The sequence below is a fragment of the Ixodes scapularis genome, unplaced genomic scaffold (genome assembly GCF_016920785.2).
Source record: "Ixodes scapularis isolate PalLabHiFi unplaced genomic scaffold, ASM1692078v2 PGA_scaffold2__306_contigs__length_199485367, whole genome shotgun sequence".
Taxonomy (NCBI): domain Eukaryota; kingdom Metazoa; phylum Arthropoda; class Arachnida; order Ixodida; family Ixodidae; genus Ixodes; species Ixodes scapularis.
In genome coordinates, this window is record NW_024609857.1 from 155,226,214 (window position 1) to 155,250,116 (window position 23,903).

General features: G+C 45.5%; 1 protein-coding gene across 2 annotated transcripts in view; it reads left to right on the top strand.

Moving 5' to 3' along the window:
- LOC8039239 (novel acetylcholine receptor chaperone) overlaps positions 1–19,240 on the top strand; it is a 28,492-nt gene extending 9,252 nt beyond the window's left edge. For both annotated transcript variants that reach the window (XM_029988651.4, XM_029988652.4), the window contains exon 3: positions 15,502–19,240. In XM_029988651.4, coding sequence (XP_029844511.1) covers positions 15,502–15,710 — 209 coding nt within the window. In that variant the 3' untranslated portion in view covers positions 15,711–19,240. The remainder of the gene's footprint in view (positions 1–15,501) is intronic.
- Positions 19,241–23,903: the final 4,663 nt, after the last annotated feature.

A 23,903-nucleotide genomic window follows, 5' to 3' on the forward strand; every position in this document is an offset into this window, starting at 1 on the left:
GTGCGAGGGTGAAGCATTGTGGGCGGGCGATCTTACAAAGATGGTCAATTCTAGCCGAGATGTATGATGGGGGGTTTAAGAGAGATTGTTTAAAGATGGGCGTATAAAATACCTTGTGAAGAAGACAAAGGCGAGAGATCCTACGACGTGAAGATAATAGCGGAAGGTCAAGGTGAGCTTTCATTAACGAGACACTCGAAAAACGGGAATAATCAGAAAAAATGAAGCGTGCAGCACGGCTCTGAACAGATTCAATTAAATCAGTTAGCGTCGATTGATGAGGATGCCAAATTGAAGACGCATATTCTAATTTGGGACGGACAAGAGTAACGTACAGGAGGCGCTTAAGGTTATTGGGAACAGATCTAAAATTTCGACGGATGTAGCCTAAACTTCGATTAGCAGATTGTACAATGTTGTTAATATGAGTATTCCAAGAGAGGTTAGGTGAAAGATGCATGCCGAGGTATTTATAGTGGTCTGTATATTCAATTTTAGCCCCATCCAAAAGTAGCGTAGGATTAGTTTTTGCTAATGAATTAGAAAAACGCATGCACTTACATTTGTTAGTATTGAGAGACATTTTCCAATTCTGGCACCAGTCGGTTATTTTGAGAAGGTCAGCTTGCAAAATTAGAAGGTCATCTTGAGTAGTAATCTTACGGTAAACAGCGCAATCGTCAGCAAACAGGTGAATAACAGAGGTGATACGCAATGGGAGGTCGTTAATATAAATGAGAAAAAGTAGCGGTCCAAGCACGGTGCCTTGAGGAACACCAGAAGAAACAGCAGAGACGTGAGACGAGGCATTGTTAGCGTAGACGTATTGACGGCGTTGAGAAAGAAATGATTCAATCCAGATTAGTACATGAGCGTCAATATTTAGCGTGGAAAGTTTGAGAAGTAGAAGTTTATGAGGTACTTTATCAAATGCTTTAGCGAAATCGAGAAATACAGCGATAGTGGGGTATCCGGATTCGAGATTCAAGAACAAGTCATTAGTCAGATGAAGAAGCTGTGTTTCACAAGAAAAATTACGGCGAAAACCGTGCTGCACGTCACTGAAGAAAGAGTTAGAATCCAGGAATGAAACCAAATGCTTGAAGATGTGTTCCATTATTTTAGACAAGATGCAGGTAAGAGATATCGGTCTATAGTTGGCTGGTGATGACCTACTACCGCTCTTGTGGACCGGAATGACCTTCCCAAACTTCCAGTCCTCAGGCACGACTCCCGTCTCCAGAGATTGACGAAAGATTTTTGTTAAAAAAAGGCTAGACGTTAGATTAGTGCTACGGAGAATCTTGGAATTTATGCTGTCAATTCCACATGACAAAGACACTTTTAACGATTTAATAATGTTTACGATTCCATCGTAATCAATAAGAATAGGATCCATTGGGAACGATATACTGGAGACGGGAGGGGAAACAGTAATGAGGTCTGAACGGGAGAACACTTTAGAAAAAACATCATTCAGCACATTAGCGCACAAGTTCACTGAAACAGGGTCCCCTGAATTTGAAACAAGTTGTAACGAACACTCATATTTTGGGCGAACAACATTCCAAAAACGCTGCGGATTGGCAATCAATAATGATGGCAAAGTCGTACGATAAAAAATGTCTTTACATCTATTCAACTCAATTTTGTAAATCTTAGCGCAGTCCTCATAGCTCTGCCATGATTCGGGCGTACCGGCTCGACGGGCAACTCGAAAGAGCCTTTGCTTTTTATTGCGTAGCGATTTGAGGCTGCGATTAAACCATGGATTCGAAGACTTCGTTGTTATATCAATACAAGGTATATATTTTTCCACTAAATCACATAATTTATCTTTAAGGGGGGACATGGGCCTAAATTTTAAATTTTTTTGAAAAAATTCATTTTTTAGTTTTGAGGTTTCCAGTTTTAGAAACTAATTATACACCCTTGCACCAAATTTGATGACCATACGCCAAATAGTTACGTTGATATGAAATATTTTCAACTCATTGTGAGGCAGTAACAAAGTAAAGGAGTTCAATGTTTGAATGCATTTTTCTCAGTTCCACTTTTTGCTGCAAATTTCACACGAAGGAATCTTTTGATTGAAGGTGAAAGTATTCTGTTACCACAATCAAGATGTTTCTGAACTGAAATTTACTCAGGAATCGGGCTATCTACTTTCTTTTGTTTTAAGTTGAAGTCCTCAGTGAGAAAAAATTAAGTTTTCAAACATTGACAGATGACAGATATGCATCTCATAGTTTGAGGTAACGAATCTTCCTGAAATATTTACATTCAAGTTATTAAAACTAGATAGCCCAAAGTCCCATATCCCCCACTTTATATTCAAGCAGTCAAAATGGTGCCTAATAGCTTGATTTGCATATCATAGATTTCTTAATGAAAAGTGACACATCATCTTATGCAGGTGTGCAAATTTGTCCTAGAGAGCTGAAAGTTTGCACAGTGCACCTACATTTGAAGCTAAATATCTCCCCTGCAAATTTCATTTCGATCAGTTGAGTAGTTCAAAAATTTTACCTCTAGCCAGTGTCCCCCCTTAAAGAGACACCAGTTTACGTCCACACTTCTACTCTCAAAATTAGTATTAAAAGACACAAAATATTCGGACAGACTGTTGCAGAGCTGCTCATAATTCCCTTTCTCGCACAGCCGTATACTCTTTTGAACGCGCAACGGTTTCTGGATTTCCACACATATAGGGCAGTAAATTACCCGATGATCGCTGACGCCATCAAAACAGGTTAGAGGTGATTCTACAAAACCCGGATGAGTAGTTAGCACGAGATCTAAAATACTAGAACAGGAATCCGTCACCCTAGTAGGGACGGACACAAGTTGAAAAAGATCAAAATCCAAACACATGTCAAGGAAGTCCTTGCACAAACCATTCCCTTTAGGACAAACGGGGACCGCAGAGTTCCAATTAACGCATGGAAAATTAAAGTCACCGAATAAAAAAACAGGGTGCGCCGGATAGAGAGCAAACAGGGTAGACAAGTCGTCGTGCAGACGGCTGGTGAACGAATGGGATTCCGTAGGAGGTCGATAACAAACGCCTACCAAAATAGGTTTGAAACTGCATTGTATTCGTACCCAGACCATTTCGAGGCACGAAGCAGTCGGGACAAGGGTGCTTTCATTACTTTCATCGACCCCGATAAGGACACCGCCTCCACGTTGATCATCCCTGTCACGCCGGTAAATAACCAGATTAGGGTGCTCAGGAAATATCTCACTATCTTCAATTCCAGGTGATAGCCATGTCTCAGTTAAGACGATGACGTTAGCATTACACGAAGAAATAAGAGAACATATATCGTCACGTTTATTCAGGATACTACGTGCGTTCGTGTACAATACATTAATACCGCAACTTGATTTTTGGTTATGAAGAAAGCCACCCCCCGGCGCGTCCTATCTGGGGATTTCTTTTACGGACAGAGACTGAGAATCATAACTGTAAGTCCTGGAACCAATGTGCAACTTGTCGAAACGAAGCTTAAATGACACATTATGTGTGTTTTCGAATTTTGCAAGGAATGTTTGTTAAGGAAAGTGGACGAAAATTACTAGGAGAGAATTGATCGCCACTTTTATAGGTAGGAATCATGCTCCCCACCTTCCAATCCTCTAAAAGAGTGCCAAGCTCGAGTGATTGCTAGAAAAGTTTTGCTAGGATAATAGAGGAATAGATTCTAGCGTTCATTAAAAACTTCAAATGAATGTTATTTACACCACATGATGACGATAGTTTAAGGTTATCAATGATTTTTGTGGTGCCGGCACATGACAATGGCATCCATGGCAATAATAGTACTCAATCGGTGCAATTCTGGATAGGAAGATTTGTTGACACCCGAGAAGGATTGTGTGGATACATTGTTTAGTATGCTTGCACATTCATTTGGTTCTAACATTTTGCCATCATTATCTTTTAGCTGTAGAACAGGTCTTTCCAAGGAACTTGCTGCATTCAAAAAATTCCCAAAGATTAGTGCACAACATAGAGGGTAGAGTGCAGCTGAAGATACGGAGTTTGGCTTCATTAAGAGGCGTTTTATATAAAACAGCGGTAGAATGATATGCTGCCCAGTGGTGCTCGGTGTTAGGATACACGGATAATTTCGCAGCATGAAACAGTCTCCTTTTCTGTTTGAACGTTTTCTAAGTGTCGCATTGAACCATGAGGATTTAGTACAGCTCCGTATGGTTTGTACTGGAATCTGAGTACCAGTACTTAAAGGGGTAATCTGGCAATTTCGTCATGGTCTCCGATTTTCTTGAAATTTCGCCAACAAACATCGTTAAAATAGAATCCAAAATATTAGGTCAAAATATATTTTTTTCGCAAAGTTATTGAATTTACAGTTTTGGTCCTCACCGTGTTTTTCGAACTGAAGGGATCTACTGGCAACAATGAAAAAGTGACGTCAGTGGAAGGCAGGGGTTCACTCTTTGGACTATAGAATTTGTTTCCAACTGATTCCAAGCAGTTTCATGGTCAGGGGCTCCGGAACCGGGGGGGGGGGCAGGGGGGGCGTCCGCCCCCCTCATGTTTTTTTCGTAGGGGTCATGCCCCCCCGACGCTGAAGGCTGACCCACAACCCTCCCTTAATGTAGTCGGAGCAACATGCTACCGCGCCTTCCAAGCCTGATGCGGAATAAGAAAGGACAGCGACGTTTTGTCAAGACGAGAATTGGTAGTAAAGCTGATAGCCCTGTTAAGTGCTGGAGTAAACGTTTCTTCTGAGCCAGCCTTGAGGCGCGCGTATTGGTCACATCTTAATCACTGGCAGCGGGACGGGGACAGCTTAGCAAAGGCACCTTTCTACCATTCCTTGTCATCGGAAAGGATGGCGGAGAGGAGGCCTCCCCCTGGCTCTGGATAAGCCTCCCCAAACGTAAAACCTCTTGCCAGGGGAAATTGGTCTCTGGCAGAGCGCTTCGACGAACAGCAGTCCGGAGCATATGTCCTTGGAGGGACTGCACATTCTCTTTGACGAGTTTTGCTTGGGATCGGCTCTTTCAAGCTCGGCCATGCCAATACCGTGCCAATTAAGCGCACTGATCCCATAATGGCCGGAGAGGGTTCAGGGCTGGCCTAGCATGGGTGGCGCCCCTTGAGGTTTCTGCACGACGCTTAGACGCGAAAAGCATTTCTGCCATCCGTCAATCATTTTCATACTTTTGTTCGGTGCGACAGGAGAGGCCATGGAAACGCTCTTGTGTGCTAGAGATTTTGAAAATCTCTTTTTGTTACTCAGAAAAGATTTCGACTAAACAAAGGTCGCTTCCTCCATTTCGGTTTTTCCGCGCGTACAATCTTCAAAGTTGGGGGGGGAATCTGCACTGCAAGGATGTGATGAGCCTTGACCCCCGCCCCCCCGATCAGAATTGACTTCCGGAGCCCCTGTTCATGGTGTCAAATGAATGCTTTGGAAGCTCGCTCCACTACCCGCGCTCCAGCACGGAACAAATGATTGGCATATCCTATTCTTTAGATTGCTTGCTCTACTGGCAAGTCTGCCCGCCACTGACGTCATGGCACTGAAAAGTGTGGGTATATTTAAATGTTGGTTTTTGCATCATTTTCATTTGCCGATTTCACAATAACTATTAGGAATTTCACAATACTAAATAGCATACAGGAAAGGGTAAAGGCCGGGGAGTCAGAAATTATGGTTAGTTGAGGTAGCTCAAAATATCGCTGGAGTACCCCCCCTTTAAAGGGGCCCTGCAAGGACTTTTTTTTACTGGGTTTTAATTTGCACCAAACCAGAGCGCACTGAACGTAGTAACTTAACGAAACTTTTTTTTTTTCTCGAATTTCACTTTGTTTTAAAAGTTATAGGCAAATTAAAATTACAAAGACAAGCAAAAAATAAACTCCTTCATGACATCCTTGATCACTTGAGTAGCGGTGAACTAGAGAAGGGGTAGTGAGCTCAGCAAGCCCTCACGGCTGCCGCACTCCGCGTCGACGGCTCGAGAGGGCACCACTGAAGCATGTTCTGGATAGGCTGCATTAAGCGGGCGGCCAGAGCAGCTCGCATTGCATTTCTGCGCGATTAAACACTAATTCGGCATGACACTTCATGGGCCACAAACGACAGCGAACACGGGCAAAGATCAGTTCAGAACGGGAGCCACCTCGCGCTGTTATACCGCCAAACGCCAAACCGCAAGCCAAACCTGTTCGCTGAAGGCCTTTGGAACGCTCGGAACCGGTCGGATCCTCGAGTCCATACGACCGCAGCGCCGTCGCATACATCTTGGACCTTTCTACACTTTTCGCTCGTCGGTGCCTGATCCCACTACACCTTTCTAGTATGTGCTGCCTTTTGCACCGCTTGGTGGGCGGGTATGTCGACGGGTCATTTCTAATTTTCATACTTTATAAACTGCATTTGTTTCTTTTCTGATCTAAAATACTGAACAAAAACCACTTTTATAAACAATTGAAACTGTTCGCGCCTTTTATATTTTGTATTTCGACTAAAAAGAAGCTTTTTGAGCGGCTCTGACCAGTAGTAAGCCCAGGACCAAAGACTTCACATTTTGCGCACTTTCGGTGCCGCAGGTTGCCCTCGTAGGTGGAGGAGGTTTCCGTATCGCCCGGTTAAAATATGACGCACTGATATTTAGTTACTCTCTCCGTGCCCGCTGGCTTGACCGAACCCAAGACACATGGAAACCGCAAAAAAGGTAGACGCTTAATTATGATTGCAGGGCCCCTTTAAAAGTGAAGCAGCATTATTTTTAAATAATTCCCAATTACAACAAAAAAAAACACCCAGAAAAATCGCACAAGTAATCACAAAGAGTTCTTTCCATTGTTAATGGCGACGAAATCAGCTCGAGCATAGTCGAAGATGCATTTTACCTGTACTGGAGAATGACATTCAGGAATATTGAAAAAAAAGTGCAGTAATCGGTGATCACTCAGATTAGGCAGGTGAGTTATGGGCGACATGAACTCAGGTGATGTCGTCAACACAAGGTCTTACGCCGTGGCCATAGAATTAGTAATTCCAGTAGGCTGCCCTTACAACTTGAGATAAACTAAAATCACTGCAAATGTACTGAGGCGATGGCCGTCGTTTGACCAAATAACATTAGGGTAATAAAAGTCGCCCATCAATATTATGGCAATGTTTGGGAAACGGACAGTCACAGTGTTGATGACATTGTGAAGCTCAGATACAAAGGAACCATTCTTAGCAGGAGGGTGGTAGCAAACACCTAAAATATATTTACGATGATTTAAACAAATGCAAACCCATACTACTTCTAGCTCAGTAACTATGTTTAAGACGAACAAACTAATGTGAGGCATGATGATGTTCTTGTTCCAATGGGCATCACCTCGTGGTTCAGATCTCCAAGTCAACAAAGTACCTTGTAGGGTCCGAGATACCGTTTAAGGAGTTTCTCACTGAGACCACGGCAGCGATTCGGTGTCCAGACCCACACCCTGTCTCCGGGTTGGAAGTGGACGTCCCGACGACGAAGGTTGTAGCGGCCAGTGTCGACACGTTGTTGGGCTTTAATCCGGAGTCTGGTGAGCTGACGGACTTCTTCTGCCCGTCGGGTGACCACCTGGGTGTCGTCGCTTCCGTCGACAGCCGGTTCGTGGGGTAACATCGCGTCCAGCATTGTCGTTACTTTGCGACCATGAACCAGTTGAAAGGGTGTCACCCCGGTGGTCTCTTGCACGGCCGTGTTGTAGGCAAATGTGATGTACGACAACACCTAGTCCCATGTCTTGTGCTCCACGTCAACGTACATAGAGATTACGTCGGCGATGGTCTTCTTGGGCCTCTCCTTCAGCCCGTTGGTCTGCGGGTGGTACGCCATGATGGGACGATGGCTGGTGTGGCTGAGACGAAGGTTTCTTGTGTCAGCTGGGCTATGAATGATGATCCATTGTCTGAGATCAGAACTTTGGGAGCGCCGTGCCGGAAGACGATGGAGTCGATGAAAAACTCTGCAACTCTCACAGCAGTTCTTGAAGAAAGGGCTTTCGTTTTGTCGTACTGTATTAGATAATCTGTGGCGTCGATTATCCAGTGGTTTCCCGACGTTGATAGCAGAAAAGGACCAAGTAGATCCATTCCGATCTGCTGGAAGGGTGCAGTTGGCGGAGAAATTGGCTGCAGGAGTCCGGCAGTCCTCGTCGGAGGTTTCTTGCGTCGCTGGCACTCGTGGCATGATCGTGTGTATAGGTGGACGGTCTCGGGGAGCTTGGGCCAGTAATACTTTTCACGAATACGGGCCAGCGTCCGGCTGTAACCAAGGTGTCCGAACGTCGGGTCATCGTGGCAGGCTTGAAACATCTCCTCTCGAAGGTCGGTCAGAATTACCAGCAGCCACGGTGACTTGTTGTCCTCGAATTTGTCCTTATAGAGTAAACCTTGTCGCATGACGAAGGTCGGCAGGGCTCGTGAGAAAACATGTGGCATGGTGCTCCCGCGCCCTTCCAGGTGCTCTATTAGTTAAGATCATCTTGTTGACGTTGTGCCATGTCGTCAATGTTCACTGCGCCTGAGAAGCACTCGTCGTCATCGTCGTCGCTGTTGCCAGAAGGTGTTTCGACGGGGGCTTTGGACAGGAAGTCAGTGTCCCTGTGCTCACAGCCTGACTTATAGACTACAGTCATGTTGAACTCTTGTAGTTGGAGACTCCATCGAGCTAGACGGTTTGCCAGCAAGCAGAGCTGGCTGCCAAACCTCAAGGACCTTAAAGGGGCACTGACACCCCAAGTGTCGTATTTTTTTTATTGTCTAAAACAATGTGTGTTGTAGTCATAAACATGCAAAAAAAACTACATAAAAATAACTATTTTGCCTTGCGCGCTCTCTTTTTTTATTTTTGGTGCCCTCCTCTGCCGCTCCTCGCCTCCTCGCTTCTTTTGATTTGTGACGTCAAAAATCATGAAATTTACAAGCTTTGTAGGCGACATTTCTATAACATTTAATAAGGGCAATCGTAAAACATGTTTTTTAACGCAACTGTAAATGCACTATAGCCCTTTTTGAAATACCAAAAATCGGAGTCCGGTGTGATGTCGCTTCCTAGATTTGTATCCTCCCTCGGAAAACAGGCGACACCGCTTAAAACCGATTATTTTGGTCCGCCGGTGCTCGCTCCTTTCCTCCTCGCTTTGGGTCGCGATGGCAACAGCATGGAGTTGTGAAAGAAAGTGGACTCTCAGAACTCCGCAATATTTGACATCAACGCACCGGCGCAGATCGCACGGGAACTTCGAATGCGGCATTTGGAAATTGCTTTTTTACTTCATAAATACTGAATTCCCAAGTTACGAATTTTGAGGGTAATGTCCCGGAATCGTTTCCAACCGTTTCAGATAATAAAAAAAAAATATGATTTTGATGTGTCAGTGCCCCTTTAAAAAACGGGCTGCCATATAAGTATGGACGAAATTAAGTGATTGCCCAGACAACCACAAGGCATTCTTTTTCAGTAGTGGAGTAATTTTTCTCCGCCTTGGACAGTGTCCGACTTGCGTAGGCGGTGACTCATTCGGTGCCTTCTTGCCCTTGAACCAGTACCGCGCCAAGTCCTGTGTTACTTGCATCCATGTGAATTTCGGTTTCCGCATCCTGATTGAAATGTCAAAGAACAGGAGGAGTCTGGAGTCGTCGCTTCAGCTCGTCGAACGCCTGCTGCTGCTGCTCGACCCATTTAAACTTCACGACGTCCTTCGTGAGGTTTGTGAGCGGTGCGGAAATCCTTGCGAAATCCCGAGCGAAGCGCCGATAGTAAGCACATAGTCCAAGGAACCTTCGCACGGCCTTTTTGTCTGTTGGCGCTGGAAATGTTGCGACGTTGCAAGTCTTCTCTGGGTCTGGGTGGACGCCTTCTTTACTAACCACATGACCTAGGAACTTCAGTTCGCCATAGGCGAACCGACACTTTGACGGCTTGAAGGTGAGTCCGACATCCGTGTGGCTTGGAGAACAGCTTGGAGTCGTGGCAAGTGCTTGTTGAAGTCGCCGGAAAACACTAAGACGTCATCGAGGTAGACGAGACAGCTCTGCCACTTCAGTCCTGCCAGTACGGTGTCCATGACACGCTAGAAAGTTGCTGGTGCCGTGCATAGCCCGAAGGGCATCAACTTGGACTTGTACAGTCCATCTGGCGTGACAAAGGCTGTCTTCCCTCGGTCTCGTTTGTCGACTTCAATCTGCCAGTAGCCGCTTTTCAGGTCCATTGGTGAAAAATATCGATAGTGGTGCAGCCGGTCTAATGTGTCGTCGATGCGGGGGAGTCTTTCTTTGTCACCGCGTTCAGCTACCGCTAGTCCATGCAGAACCTAAGTGTTCCGTCCTTCTTCTTAACCAGTACGACTGGAGAGGTCCACGGACTGCTCAAAGGTTGGATTATGTCGCCGTTCAACATCTCTTGAACTTGCTCCTGGGTCACCTCCTTCTCTTTAACGGAGACTCTGTACGGCGATCGATGCACAGGGGACGCGTCGTCCTCGACAATCATGCGGTGCTTCGCAATGGCGGTTTGGCACACCTTCGACGACGTCACAAAGCAGCCGCAGCATTCGATGAGGAGTGTAATCAGCTGCCGTCGTTTCGGGCCCGGAAGCTTTGGGTCAATGTCGAGCTCGCTGGCAACATACTGTCTCGCTGAGGTGGCGAGGATTCGTTAGTAGTCGCAGCGATTTCGTTGGAGTTTTGGAGTTCCTCGACGTGACCCACGGCTGCACCTTTCGTGAGGTGTTGCGTTTCATTTTGGGAGTTCATCATGAAGACCACAGTCCGCCCATCTTGAAGTTCAGGTACTCCTTTTTCGACGCCTATTCCTCATCCTATAAGTAACTGGAGGCTTCCCTCGAGCAGAATTTCGCCGCCGAAAGCTTCGGTAATCCCGATGGGTACGAAAACACTCGACCACGGCGGTAAGTTCACGTGGCTTGCAAGGACTCGGACCGCGGATGATGTCGCTTTGGATTCCTCTGGTGGTGAAACAGGTTTTCGTAGCGTCAACCCGTTTGCTCCGAGGTCGATGACAGCGCCATACTCGCAGAGAAAGTCCATTCCGAGGATAACATCCCTCGCACAGTCTTGCAGAACTACGAACTTCACAGGGCATGTCTCCCCATGGATCTTGACGCGAGCAGTGCATCTTCTGACTGGTGTGATAAGGAGCCCACCGGCGGTTCATATTTGAGGGCCTTCCCACGGCATTGTCACTTTTTGCAAGCGACGAGAGAGCCTCCCACTCAAAATTGAGTAGCTTACTCCGGTGTCCGCGAGTGCCGATGTGTCGTGGCCGTCGATAATAACGTTTAGGTTGTTGGACACCGTTGCAGGAGCATCGTTGTGATGCGTAGCGTCGGGAGAGTGGGAGCGCACCGTCGTTTGTGTAGGCTCTTTACGTCGTCCGTCCATGACAACTTCACCTCCAGGAGTTGCCGCGCTTAGTCTTTCCAGCAAGACAAGGGCGACAGGCTCTCACAACGGGGTCGGTGCATCGGCGAAGCTGGACTTCGTGACGACGGAGACTGGGACCCGCGGCGAGGTGCAGGGGGGGGAGACCGAGGTTGTCGAAGGTACCCTTGGATTTCCCACGGTCGCTCACCGTAGCATGGGCGTGGGTCGTTTGAGTGGAAGCTACGGAGCCCTATTTGCCGGTAGGGGCAACGGCGGTAGATATGGTCGGCTTCCCCACAGGGGTAGCACAACGGGCGTTGGTCGGCCATCCTTTACACGTCAATCTTTCTTGGCGCAGCTTGTTCTGGGCAGACTTGCTCCGGATCTTCCTGGCATCGGGAATACTGTGGTGTTGGAGGTTCACGTCGGAAAGGCTCCATGTACGGACGGGGGCTGGTGGAGCTCGTCGGACCATTGCGACTTAGCTTAGAGCGGGCCCCTCCGGTGTTGTTACAATGGCAGGAGCCTCCAGTTGGATTGCCCGCTTAACTTATTCGTGGACAGCTTCGGCTATTGACAGTGAAGCCGGCTGGTTGGCAGCAGGCAAAAGCTTCCTTAGCTCTTCTCGGACGACGTCACGAGAAAGTTTGCGAATTCCAGTCAGGCTGGAGCTGTGGTCGGATCCCGATGGTGAGGGGGCAGCTACACCGGAGTGCCGCTGGTAGGGGGTTGCCCTTGCAAAGATGGCACGCCGCGTGTTTGTTGCCTCGGTTACGAATTGAACGGTCGTTGGTGGGTTGCACACGAGTCCACCAGAAATGTCGTCCTTCACGCCACACATCAGAATACGCAGCTTCTTTTCCTCAATGGCCTGAGGGTCGGCACGGGAGCTCAGGTGAAGGACGTCTTCCACAAAGCTCGTGATGCTCTCATTGGGCCCTGGGTTCTCGATTGCAGCAGATCTTCGGCCCTCTCTCTTCGGTGCTGGCTGGCGAACGTATGCATGAGCTCGGTCTTACAAAGGTCCCACGAAGTCAGGAAACCTTCGTGGTTTTTGAACCAGCGCCTTGCAGTTCCCTCAAGTGAAAAATAGAGGTTGTGCAGGCGCTGCTCATCAGTCCGCCCATTGTGGCGGGCAATGTGTTCGTACCGGTCGATCCAGTTTTCGACGTCTTTGTATTGTTCGCCGTAGAACGGAGCAGCCATCTGTGTTGCGACGGGCAGGTAAACGACGGCGGTGGCGGTCAGAGTCTGCGACGACTGGTGGTTCATCTTTGGCCTTGTTGGCTGCCTGGTCTTGGTTGGCAGAAGTCCGTATTTCAAGTGTAGGCCTTGGGTGCGGCGACTTAATCGGGTCTCGGTAGTGTCTTGGTTGGGTCTTCGTGTGCTTGGTGTCGGACTTGCACTGCGGGCCCCCGGAGACTTACGCTGCAGGGACATGCTTTACCCATCACCTCCACCATAATGTCACGAATGACGAGGTGACGAAACAATGAATGGCTGAGGAAGCTGAAACGTTTAATGGGGGTGAACTTGTGCCCAAAACAAAAAGTGAACAGAAGATAACAACAGAGCGTCGCGGGCGTCGAAGTCGGCGTAACAGCAGGATCGAACGCTGGGGCGAGACTGACTCCGGCTCGCCACGCGGAGCCCCTTCTGAACACACGTGGGCTTCTGGAACAGTTGGCGTAGAAGATTCGGCGTGTAGAACATTCTGTACCTGGAACATGCAACAGAGTTCTCGAATTTACCAGAACACTAAATTGCAAAAATAAATAAAAGATGCGTTGCTCCCAGGAATCGAACCCTGTCTCTTTGCGTAGGAGGCAAGGATGATAACCGTTAGCCCATGGCCGCGCTGCCTACTTGGCCAGCTACGCGCGCGGCAGTATGTGTTGCAAGATTGATGTGTTAATTTCCCTGGTTAGCTGCGTTCGTGGTCGCAGGTAGGCCACTGTTACGTGGAACCACTTCTTGAATGCTGTCACTCATCGGATCGTAAATCATAGCAGGATTGCCCAATTAAAAGCTTATTGTAATGTAACTTGTGTCTTGAGAAATACCAAATACCAAACGCGTTGCAAGACAGAAATCCTGATTCACAATGGCTCCTGTGGTTTTAAGCTTTAAGCAGGAGAATAACCCCTTTTCTTTAAATTTATACAAAGCAAATTTTACAATGATAGGTCTATATCTGCCCTGCGAAAATGGTTTCAATCTATGCGCTCGTTCAATGCTTTCAGGTGCAATCTCTGGTTGAACTGAACGACAAAGTATCTCAATAATTTTGCCTTTGGTTTGTGCCAGTGTCTCTGACCTTGCCTGAGTTACCTTGGGAAAAATTAAATTTGAGCGTCTTAACTAATCTTTGAAATCGTTCAAACTATCATGCAAAAAGAAAAATTATCTCCTTTCACACTTTGTAACACTTCCCGCGCCTCTGCAAAGTCATTGTCGATATCAGCTGTATTTGATTCGACGGATTCAATCCTGCCGACTTGTTAAAAAATTTTTTTTGAATGTCGTTTGATTTGTTTTTAATTTCGTTGACGGTTTGTGTTAATCTCGACTGTCCTTCCTCCAGTTGTGCTGAGCGCGCAGAAAGGTCTTGCAAGAAGGTAAACATATCAGCGAACTGCATCGCCTGAGCTTGAGACGTCGGGCCAGGATCAAGTTCGACGTCCCCAGCTAGTGGTAATAGGATAGTACATACAGAATAAACACACTCAACAAGCAGTTCTAGCAGCGTGCTGGGGCATGGCAGCGCAAGAAGGAAAATAATATTACTCTTAAATTCAATGTGACCTTTTTTACTAAGCTGCGCAATGACAGCAAGGCGGTTGGAAGGACATGATGCGAACTTTGCTGCCATGCCCATTCATAATCGGCGACATTATTTTGTTAGTTTTTATTTTTATAAACGATTTATTCGAAGATTGTGTATCGACAGGTGTGCCGCTTGTCGACAAGTGAAGACAAGTGCTTTGAAGTGGACCTGTTGCGGCCGCGATTGAGTGGATCGGGGGCTTAGTTGTTTGAAACATGTGGGTGAGGTTGCTTCGGTATTGGAAATTTAGCTTCATCTTATATTGGCAGGTAGTGGAAATTTTCATTTTAGCAGCTTTACTACACGGAGGTTGTGTGCTTATTCAGATATAAATGAAATTCACTCGTATTACGTCGGTCAACTTAATCTGCCGGATCTCCACAATCCTGTGGGAAATCGCGATCCAGAAAAACTGAGAAAACTAGCTTTTATACAAATTCCACCCGTGCCCAGTGGCGCGGAGTGGCTCTTTGGGTGGAACTGTGTCACATTTGGCCTGGAGGGGTTTTTGGCCTCTTGGGAGAACAGGCCATGCTGCAGGGCTCTCGGGATGGGGGGACCAAGGTGCTGCTTCAAAAGGCCAAATCGTTGCAGCAGTCGGAAGACTCAAAGGGCACCAAACACTTCCGGTTCCACCCGCGATCATTTTCCCGTTTTGAAAGCACCTTGGCGTCGGCTCTTGACAACTGTCAAGAGATGCGAGTAGCAGCTCGAAGTGCTCTCATGTGCGTGGCCAGCCACCTTCTACCGAACCTTTCGGGCTGGCTGGAGTGACACACATCCGGCAGCTCGTCGACGGTTGGTCTATCATTTATGTACTTGCTGCTCCGTGCTCGGTTACTTTCGGTCGTAGAGCTTCCAGCTCCATGTTGGACTTTTGGAAAAAGTAACCAAAGGTAACTGCGTCGAGCCTTGTCTTCGCATGATGGCCACGTAACAGGCTATTAGCTTTACTGTCTTTGGGAACTTCTGCAGCCACAAGTCGATCTGACGACGACAGCACTCGCATTTGCTCATGTTTTCTTTGCCAAAACTTCTACGACAAATCGCCAGGATCTTAACATCCGACGGCGTGACGTTCCGGCCCCCCATCGTAATTTTGCTGCCACCTCGGAACCACTTTTGACGCTTGGGTAATATAGGACACTTGACACGCCAATTGAAAACGTGTTCTAGGCACCACATCTTGGCTCTTGTACAGTTCATGCTCCAAGAAGCAGAATGCACGATGCCGAGGTGCTTTGTCCCTTGCAGGTCGGGTGAAGCAGGCGTCCAACTGTGCGCTGCTGGTGCTCATGCTGGGGGCGGTGTACACGCACGCGGCTCTCAAGGACCGCTTCGAGCGCATGGCCCCCTCCATCGTGTTTGTGCTGATGCTGGTCTGCCGCCTGGTGGTCTTCTACCAGGTCCAGAGCAGAGAGAAGGCGCGGGCGCCCGAGGCAGCGCGTCCCAAGGCCGACTGAAGGCGCACCGCCAGGACATCCGACCCCGTGGGCCTTGCCGCAAGTTTTCCCGACTCGTGCCGTGACATTCTCTTGACATTGCGTCGCCGTCGTTGGTCCGTGACACTTGTTTGTCGTTGTCCTTGTGCTACGACATGCTTGTGTCATTGTGCCATGACGGTTCCGTGACATTTTTTCCCATCGTACCATCGTAATTGTGCCATGATGTTTTGTTGACGTGTGCCGTGCCGTTCCTTGCTTCCGAGGGACAGCACCTTCCCCGTGGTCGAACATTTGTGGCTGAGACTGGATTTTACCCAATTGTTGCATTCCGAATGGGAATAGGAGTTTAGCCCTGCTTTCTTCCCAAATTAAGAGCGGGCTGCAGTGGAACCAGCGGGCAATAATTTACTTTTAAAACCGGCCTCCTGCGTTTGCGGAGTTCTTTGTTATTTACTTCTTTTTATTCTGGAGGTTTGCAGTCAAATGCCAATTTTCTTAAGCTTTTAGTTTCTAAACTGACATGGTGGCATAGCAGTTGTTTTGCTTTGGCCAAGACTGTTTGGCTGAAATGCTAAATCTAAAGGAAATGTGGACCTTCATCGTGCCGAGCAGGTCCTTGAAGCGTGGTGCATTATTTGTTTTCTTTGTTCTTCGGGCATGAGTCTCGTTTAGTCTTACAGATATTTAGCAGTTGTCGCTGCTGTTTTGAGAGACTCTTCCTTGAATGCACAAGATTTATTGTGTGAAATACTTCAAGGCAGTTAGTTCTTGTCTGAGATCTGCCATGGGCAGCTTTTTGGCAGAGACACCATAGATCTCAAGGAAGCAATCTCATTGTGACATAATTCCTAGTCAAGATAATTTTCTATTTTTTTTAACTGCATTATGTGGAAGTGTTACGATTGAAAGAAGCTCCAAAGTCTACGAACCATCCTGAAAAAGGATCAGTATTTGTTTAACTATTTTTATTAGGATCTTTGTTGCTCTTGGATCAAGTTATTTCAGATTTGTAGAAGTAGTATTTACTGACCAGAGTTGATAAAATTTCATTTGGGATGTTGAAAGATCCAAAGTCCTTGCTCTTGCATGCACATAAAAGAGCTTTGTTTGATGTTTTCCTCTATTTCTGAGAGCAGTTTTACTGACCCATGCCAGGCCAACTGCCCTCTCAATAATGTCTGCTACTATCGCAGCGTCGAATCTCCACTAAGAGTTGCCCCTTATTAATACTAATTTATTTATATAGAACTACTCATAAAATAAATAAGTCTTAGAAATCTTCCTAAAGTTGAAGTTTGTGCAAGTTGGTACTTGAAAATTAAAACAGCGCTGTTTTAATTCTCGACTTATAAATCTGTTTTTAGTTTATAGGAAGGAGGTGGCACCTTTTTAGAGACAAAAATGTTTTTTGGTTTGTAGACTAAAGTGGCCAATTGTCGACCATAATATTTTTTGAGCACGAAGAATAATATCACCATATTGTGAGTGAGCATTGGCAAAGATACCTGGGGAGTCATAAGAAAGACATGATGTGACATTCGACATACAAATTACTTCTCTGATGCTTGCTTTTTCAACTAGAAATAGGAAAAGGGTTTAAATAAGCCCAATGTTTCATGATTCTTATATATGCTCAAATCAAAATCTGATCGGAGAAGAGTTCCACTCCCTCTGAACTCTGATCTGAAAGAGTCCCAAATCATTTCTTACCTGTGAAAATATTGCAAGCAATCCATTTTTCATCCTAGCAAGCTGAAGTTGCCCCCAAAGTTGTATTTCAGTGTTAACCTCCACCTGATAAATTTACTTGATGCTACTCCACATTCCTGGAGCAAGTACTTTCTGCATTTTTGTATGACACAGACCATTTGAAGATTGAGACTGTTCACTCTAAATTTAAAAAAAAAACAAAAAATCAGGGTAGAGTTTTTTGTTTTTTTTTAGATTTCATTAGGCAAGGCCCTTTTTCAAAATAAAGCCAGTATCTATTACATTAATATGCCAAGTTTTCAGGTTGATTTTATGTTGTAAGGAATAGGTAGTTGAGAAAGCGTATAAATAATTTTTTTCTTTTGCATGTCTCACGATTTTGCCATTGATCTATCCAAAAAGTTAAAAATGTTTCCCTGAAAGCCTATAGTTATGAAACCCTAAGGGGGCTTCCGAGAGCTGCTAACCCCAAGCTCCGTGAAAAGGACAAAAAGAACCAAAGATGGCATAGATCTCCAAAGCTATGGCTGCGGCTATGTGCCACGTTGCTCTAAGGTTTTATGATACGCAAGGCGGATACATGATTTCCTATATGCAAATAAATGTATGAATGTGTACGTCACCAAAGAAAACCAAAGCTCATTAATCTGCTAACCCTGTCCTTTTTGACACACATGCCTGCCTGTTTTCTATTTTTATGTTTCTATTGTTTCTGTCAGTGACAGTAGAATTCAAGTTGGATAGCAGAGTTGTATAGAACTTGGCTCCAGAGACGGAGCTTGGTTCCATCTGCAAGATTTCGGACACTCTGCAGTGGAAGAGGTTATCGTCACTGACGGCTTTCAGGATGACTTTGAACAGCAGGAGACCATTCCTGAAGTACCGCATTTCCTCGCACGTAGTCCACACCGGTTTATGAAAAAAGCCCTGGTGTTTACTTTCTTGCGGGCATGCAGGAACTAATCACGGTGGCGGGCCAATGAAGATCAGTGAGCTCGAAGGCACAGAGAACGCATTTAGGACATGCCATCTGCTTAACTTTAGTTTCGGTTACTGAAGTTCGCATTAAGGGGACACACCCCCTGGGGGGGGTCAACTTTTGAACCCTTGTCTTAAAATTAATGAAATTTACAGGGTAGGCTGGTGGTCATGCTAGAGGGTGTATAACAAAATTTTAGGTCTGTTGGTTAAATGAGAAGGAAATTAGAGTAGCTTCTATCAGCAACATGCCTCCATTGTTTAGTTAATCTGTTGTCAGAAAACTATCGCCATATTCAAGATTTTATTTGCTAGATATGTAGCAGAATGCCTAGAGGGTGTGCCTATGGAACGTTTTTTCATAAAAGTCATTTCTTTCTATAAATTTTCTCTTCTCCAAAATTGGTCCATTTCTTGGTCTCCTCTGTCTTCGACAAAATGTCAACATTTTTTATAAAAGACATCCGTAAAGTGACAAGAACGTTCCATAGCTGCATTCATTATTAAATTTGAGTCAGGAAAAATGAAGAATGAGCCTTTTTTGTGTTGCCATTATCAAACGATAGAATGACTAAAATGGCATTTATACCAAAAAGTGGAATGGAGAAAAAGGTGTTCAAAATGCTCCAAACTCTACCTTTAGCTTTGATGGACAGAAACTAATTTATAAAAAATTAACTATGCAGTGTAAATTAATTAAACTTTTTGGGAATACTCTCGAGTTGTGAGAGGATGTAAATATGGCATTTTTCAAGATCAACTTTTTTTGCAGAATTTTTTTTTTCTGGGCAGTGTCTCCCCTTAAGCTAAAATACTGTCTTTGTGGCTAATAGTCCTGTTCTTTTCTTTTTTTTTATGGTGTGTATGGGAGACTTTATTGTCACCGCAGGAGCCCTTAAAAGTTTGTGGTGTGGTGCGTACTGTCTTCACTAAGCAAAAGTCTGAAATATGTACAATCTGCAAAAGAGTGCATCCATTCCCAATGATCTAAACTTTTTCCTGACGTTATGCCCAATCTTTGATATTGGGTTATGTCTGGTTTGTTCTGCGTCTGCGCACTCTTTATACTCCGCCTGTTCGCCTCCAGACGACGCTACTGAACCAGCGAAGGCAGAATCGGATATTATTCTTCGTGTCCCTTTTATCTTCATCGGTGCGAGGATTGCTACGTAACCTGCTGAGCTTAGTAGACCTGATTACAGCCGGCCTACAGGTGCATTGAACTTGCTGTTGTGCACATTGTTCTTGCAGCTTGCACTAGCAGTGCAAGCAGATGGTTCTTGGGGTGAGCAATCGTTCGTCGGAGGATGACTGACTACTGTGGAGGTGAGGAAGGCACCGGTCGGTGCGGCCACAGCCCCTGTTACTGTCATCTTCTCTTTGCACACATTCTCCCGTGGAGAAAGGTGCTTAGAGTGACCGCTGTATAGGAATTCTCAGGCACCACAATGCAGCTGATTCAAGCCTTGTTTCAAAGGGCTCCACTCAAGATGTAGCGTGATGCGCTTCTGCCAGCGCCACTGGCAGAGGTGCCATTGGCACGCTTGAGAGGACAGCCAATGCCATTGCATGCCTATGATTCCGTGCTTTTTGGATAAACCTGAAAAAACTTAGACAACTACCAGTAAAATTCTTTGTCACTTTGAATTCATCTGATAAACTCCAAATTTCAAAAACACAATGTAAAAAAATAAATATATAATCTACAAATATTCTACATGGTTCATTGGTGATCCTGACTAGAGACCACTCCAGTTCCCTTCCAAATATCGAACTATTCAGCAGAGGAGAAAGGCAATTATCTTCTCAAAGGTTTGTTGAGGCTTTTATACTCACAAGTACGACGACGGAGCCATAGAGTGCCCGGTCGCAGATTTGGAGTGCGTGGATGTGGTAGCACTGAGCATCAAAGAGCCATTTCTCGGGAAACCTGGACGTCAGCGCACAGCTTTTGCAGCAGTGAGGACCCGAAACACACTTGTTCGCTCGGGTGAAGTGTATTTCGGCGTCTCGCCGCAGCGGGGTGCCAGTCGTGTGGCCCTTCTTGTCTGCCGCTCCACCTTTTCTATTTCGGCGGCCACTTCTCGTGGTGATCCGCCAGGCTTTGTCAGTATATAGGAGGCTATGGTTCAGGACATCAGGTCGTTATACTCCTGGGCCACAACAAAAGCGTTCCAGTTTCTAGTTTGGACCCTAATATATCTGTGCTTCTTTGAGGGACAAGGTGTTCTGTTTTACAGGACTGAAAGCTATGTACTTGTGCATTCCATTGGAGTGAGGGGGGCAGTTGAAATTCCTTCAGCACTCGCCTCCACGCAAGGGACAGAGTGGTGGAAGTGGGAAGGAAACGAGTTTCCCAGAGACTACGTCAAGGAGTTCACTGATTCTAGACTATCAATGTCTATCGAAGCAACACTTTTCTGAAAATTTTATAGTTGGACAGTTATTAGTACCAAGCATTTGCATTGTATATAATACAATGCAAAAGCTTAGATCAAGAAAATGAAACCCAGTTTTTCGGCCAGCATAAACAAACTATGCGTCGCAGAAAGCTGGAACTCCCTTAAGAGGTCGCAAGAGTTCACACTCTTGCGACCTCTTAAACCTGGGTTCCTTAAAACTTCTTAAACCAGAGAACGCACTGGCGCCATCTATTGGGAAGCAGTGTAAACTTGGCGGTCCGGCATATTTTTTTTATTTCTCGCGCATTATCCTTTCTTTCTTGGCTCGAAAAACTTTTGTCAATGTTATAAACGAGCCTTTCTATGGGTATTACGCACATTTGACCTCGGAAATCCCGCAAAAGCTTCGCTCTTGTGAAATGCAGTTCCAGGGTCACCGCATAGATGGCGCCACAATGCCAGTGTGTTCTCTCATTCTAAAAACATTCAAGAAGTTTTAAGAGATCTCGTCTCTCTCAGTCGTACTCGGTCGCAAGAGTGTGAACGGGCCTTTAGAATGTGACACTAGCAATGTTGATAAATGCGAAAGTTTGAGCAAGTGACTTTGCCTAAATCAAAAGATACGAGAGAAAAGCATAAATTTTCTGAGTGCCAAAGTCCATCTGAGCCTTATATTTATCAAACCAAGAAATGACATTCTGGGTGCCTGTAGCATTTATTTTCGTGAATAAAAGTTGACCGAAAAGGAGAAAGCAATGTCGTCTTTCTCGCCGTCAAGCTTTTTTCGCTGGAATTAATGCTACAGGCGCCCACAACGTGATTCTTTGGCTCATTGAATGTTAGGCTTAGGTGCTTATCTGCTCATAGAGAAACTTTGTTTTTCTCTCGTGTCTTTTGATCCAGGTGACATCATGTTCTCACACTTTCGCATTTTGTCGCCACCTCCAGCATCTCATTCTCACGGAGTTTCAGCTTTCTGTGATGCGTAGTTAATTTTTGCAAGCCAGATACGCGCGTTTCGTTTTCTCTAGCTATTGAGCCCTGTACAACTGTGTGCCAAATACTCCCTGGTACAGGCATTACTGTTTACATGATCTCTGGGCTTTTGTACCACTTTATTGCATTAATGCCAAGACTGGGAGGGGCTCCCCGGCAATGCCCTCCCATAATGGGACTGAAAGTTTCCAGCCCAGAGACATACCCCAGGCCAAGAAACACAAAACCAGATCAGGCATAGAGTGTTGAGACAGTGTGAGGTCGGTCGGTGTTTCGTGATGTGGCAACATGTCGGAGCTTTAGCCAGCGCAATGTGAGTGCAAGCCTGGGTCCATAAACGTGCATCATGCAGTAGTGATCGCACTAATCCACGCCGGTACGACGCTCAGTCGGATCAGAACAGGCATGGACAGAGATCAAACCTAAGATTCCAGGATTCCGTAGGTTTATCCTTTGCTCGTTTTGCAGATTCCAGTGTAGCACTCTGCAAGCTGTGCTGCAGCATTAGCGCACAGGTTCCCCCGATGTAAGGGCCACGCTCGTGCATAATGAGGGACTCTGCACTTGCTTTTTTAAATGTTTGCAGCTGACGCCAGATAACGCAGTGAAACCTCAGTGTGTGACAATAAGCCACTTTCCATAAATCCGACGTTCGTTTTTTTAACACACCCGCACTATAGTGTTTTTTGAGATTGTTTATTTATGGTCATAATGCAGTCAATGGCCTTTGTGCGTTCTGAAAAAGTTTGAGGTTAGATTAATATGCGTCTGATTTCCCCATAAAAACGGGATTGAAGGTTGCGACACTGCTGTTTGTCTGCAATTCTGAACAAAAACCAGATGGTGCTGTCAAATGTGCAAGAGCCAATTGCAAACAACAGATCGCGATGGACCAGTGTTTTGTCAATCTGTCTTTGAGCAGTGCACTCGGTTGTTCTTGGCTTTCTGTAGCACTTTCAGCCAATTCACCCGCAATGCGTATAGTTGAACGAAGTGCCAACGTGAGACTAAGAGAAGTTGAGTTTGATCCGTAGTGTCTGGAGCAAGTTTCCCAAGATTCTTGCTGCCAGAGGAAGCACTCCTTTGGTGATTTATGATTTAAGACAACCCTGAGACAGGGGAAACGAGGAGGACAGACACGACGAAGTCTCAACTATTACTCTACTACTACTCAACTCTGCTACTTTGGTAACTGCTGTTTCCGAAAGGGGTCTTTTCTTCGAATTCATTATAGGAATAATGATGGGTGCAGTGGTTGTCAGCATTTTTACCAGTTGTTTTGCAGTAACTGGATAGGCACCCGCCTTCATTCGTAGACAAAGAAAAGCATTTGTTCACGCGTCGTTTTGTATACTAATGTGCGTAGTCTGTCATGAAACATGGAGCCTCTTTTTTGTTGTGCAAGAAGAACCCAGTCATGTATTCTTGCAGTATTCAATGGCACAATCACTGCGAGTGTATATTATATGCTGATTCACCAACATGTCATTGCGTAAGTTAATTGCCATCAGCATTCTTCTCTTCTGTTCCATCATCTGACGAGTGAAACTTGCCTATTTGTTTTCTGCTTGCTTCAGAAATTCAAGCTTAACTGTGAACGTCCTAGCTTAGCATTTAGCCTGTTTACATTTGTAGAAAAAATGTGACTTGTACCATGTGACGTGTAAATACATGCGGAACTTCAATTTAGTATTTTTTTCAAGTCACGCTAGCTGACATTATGTCCAACTAAAGTTGATCTGAAAGATGCAATTAATACCAAAGCATGTTATGGAGTGTCATTACTTTTTCCCTTTGTGGCAGTCCTTATTTGTGTCAGTGTTGACTATCTGCTGATTGTAATGATCAAGTAAGGTGACCTTTCTAGTATGTTGAGTACTATGGCTGCTTTATAATTTTATTATTGTCTAGTAATGGGCATAAATTCTTCAATTCATTTTAGGGGTGCACGAATATTTGACTTCTGAATTTGAGCCGAATAGAGATCGACCAAATGATTCACTCGACTTTCGAATTCCTAGTATTTGAGTTCTTGAATAATTCGATTAATCGAATTTTAGAACTTACGGTTTATTTTAGGAATTCCGGTTTATTTATGCTGCTAATAGGGTGAAACAGTGCTCAC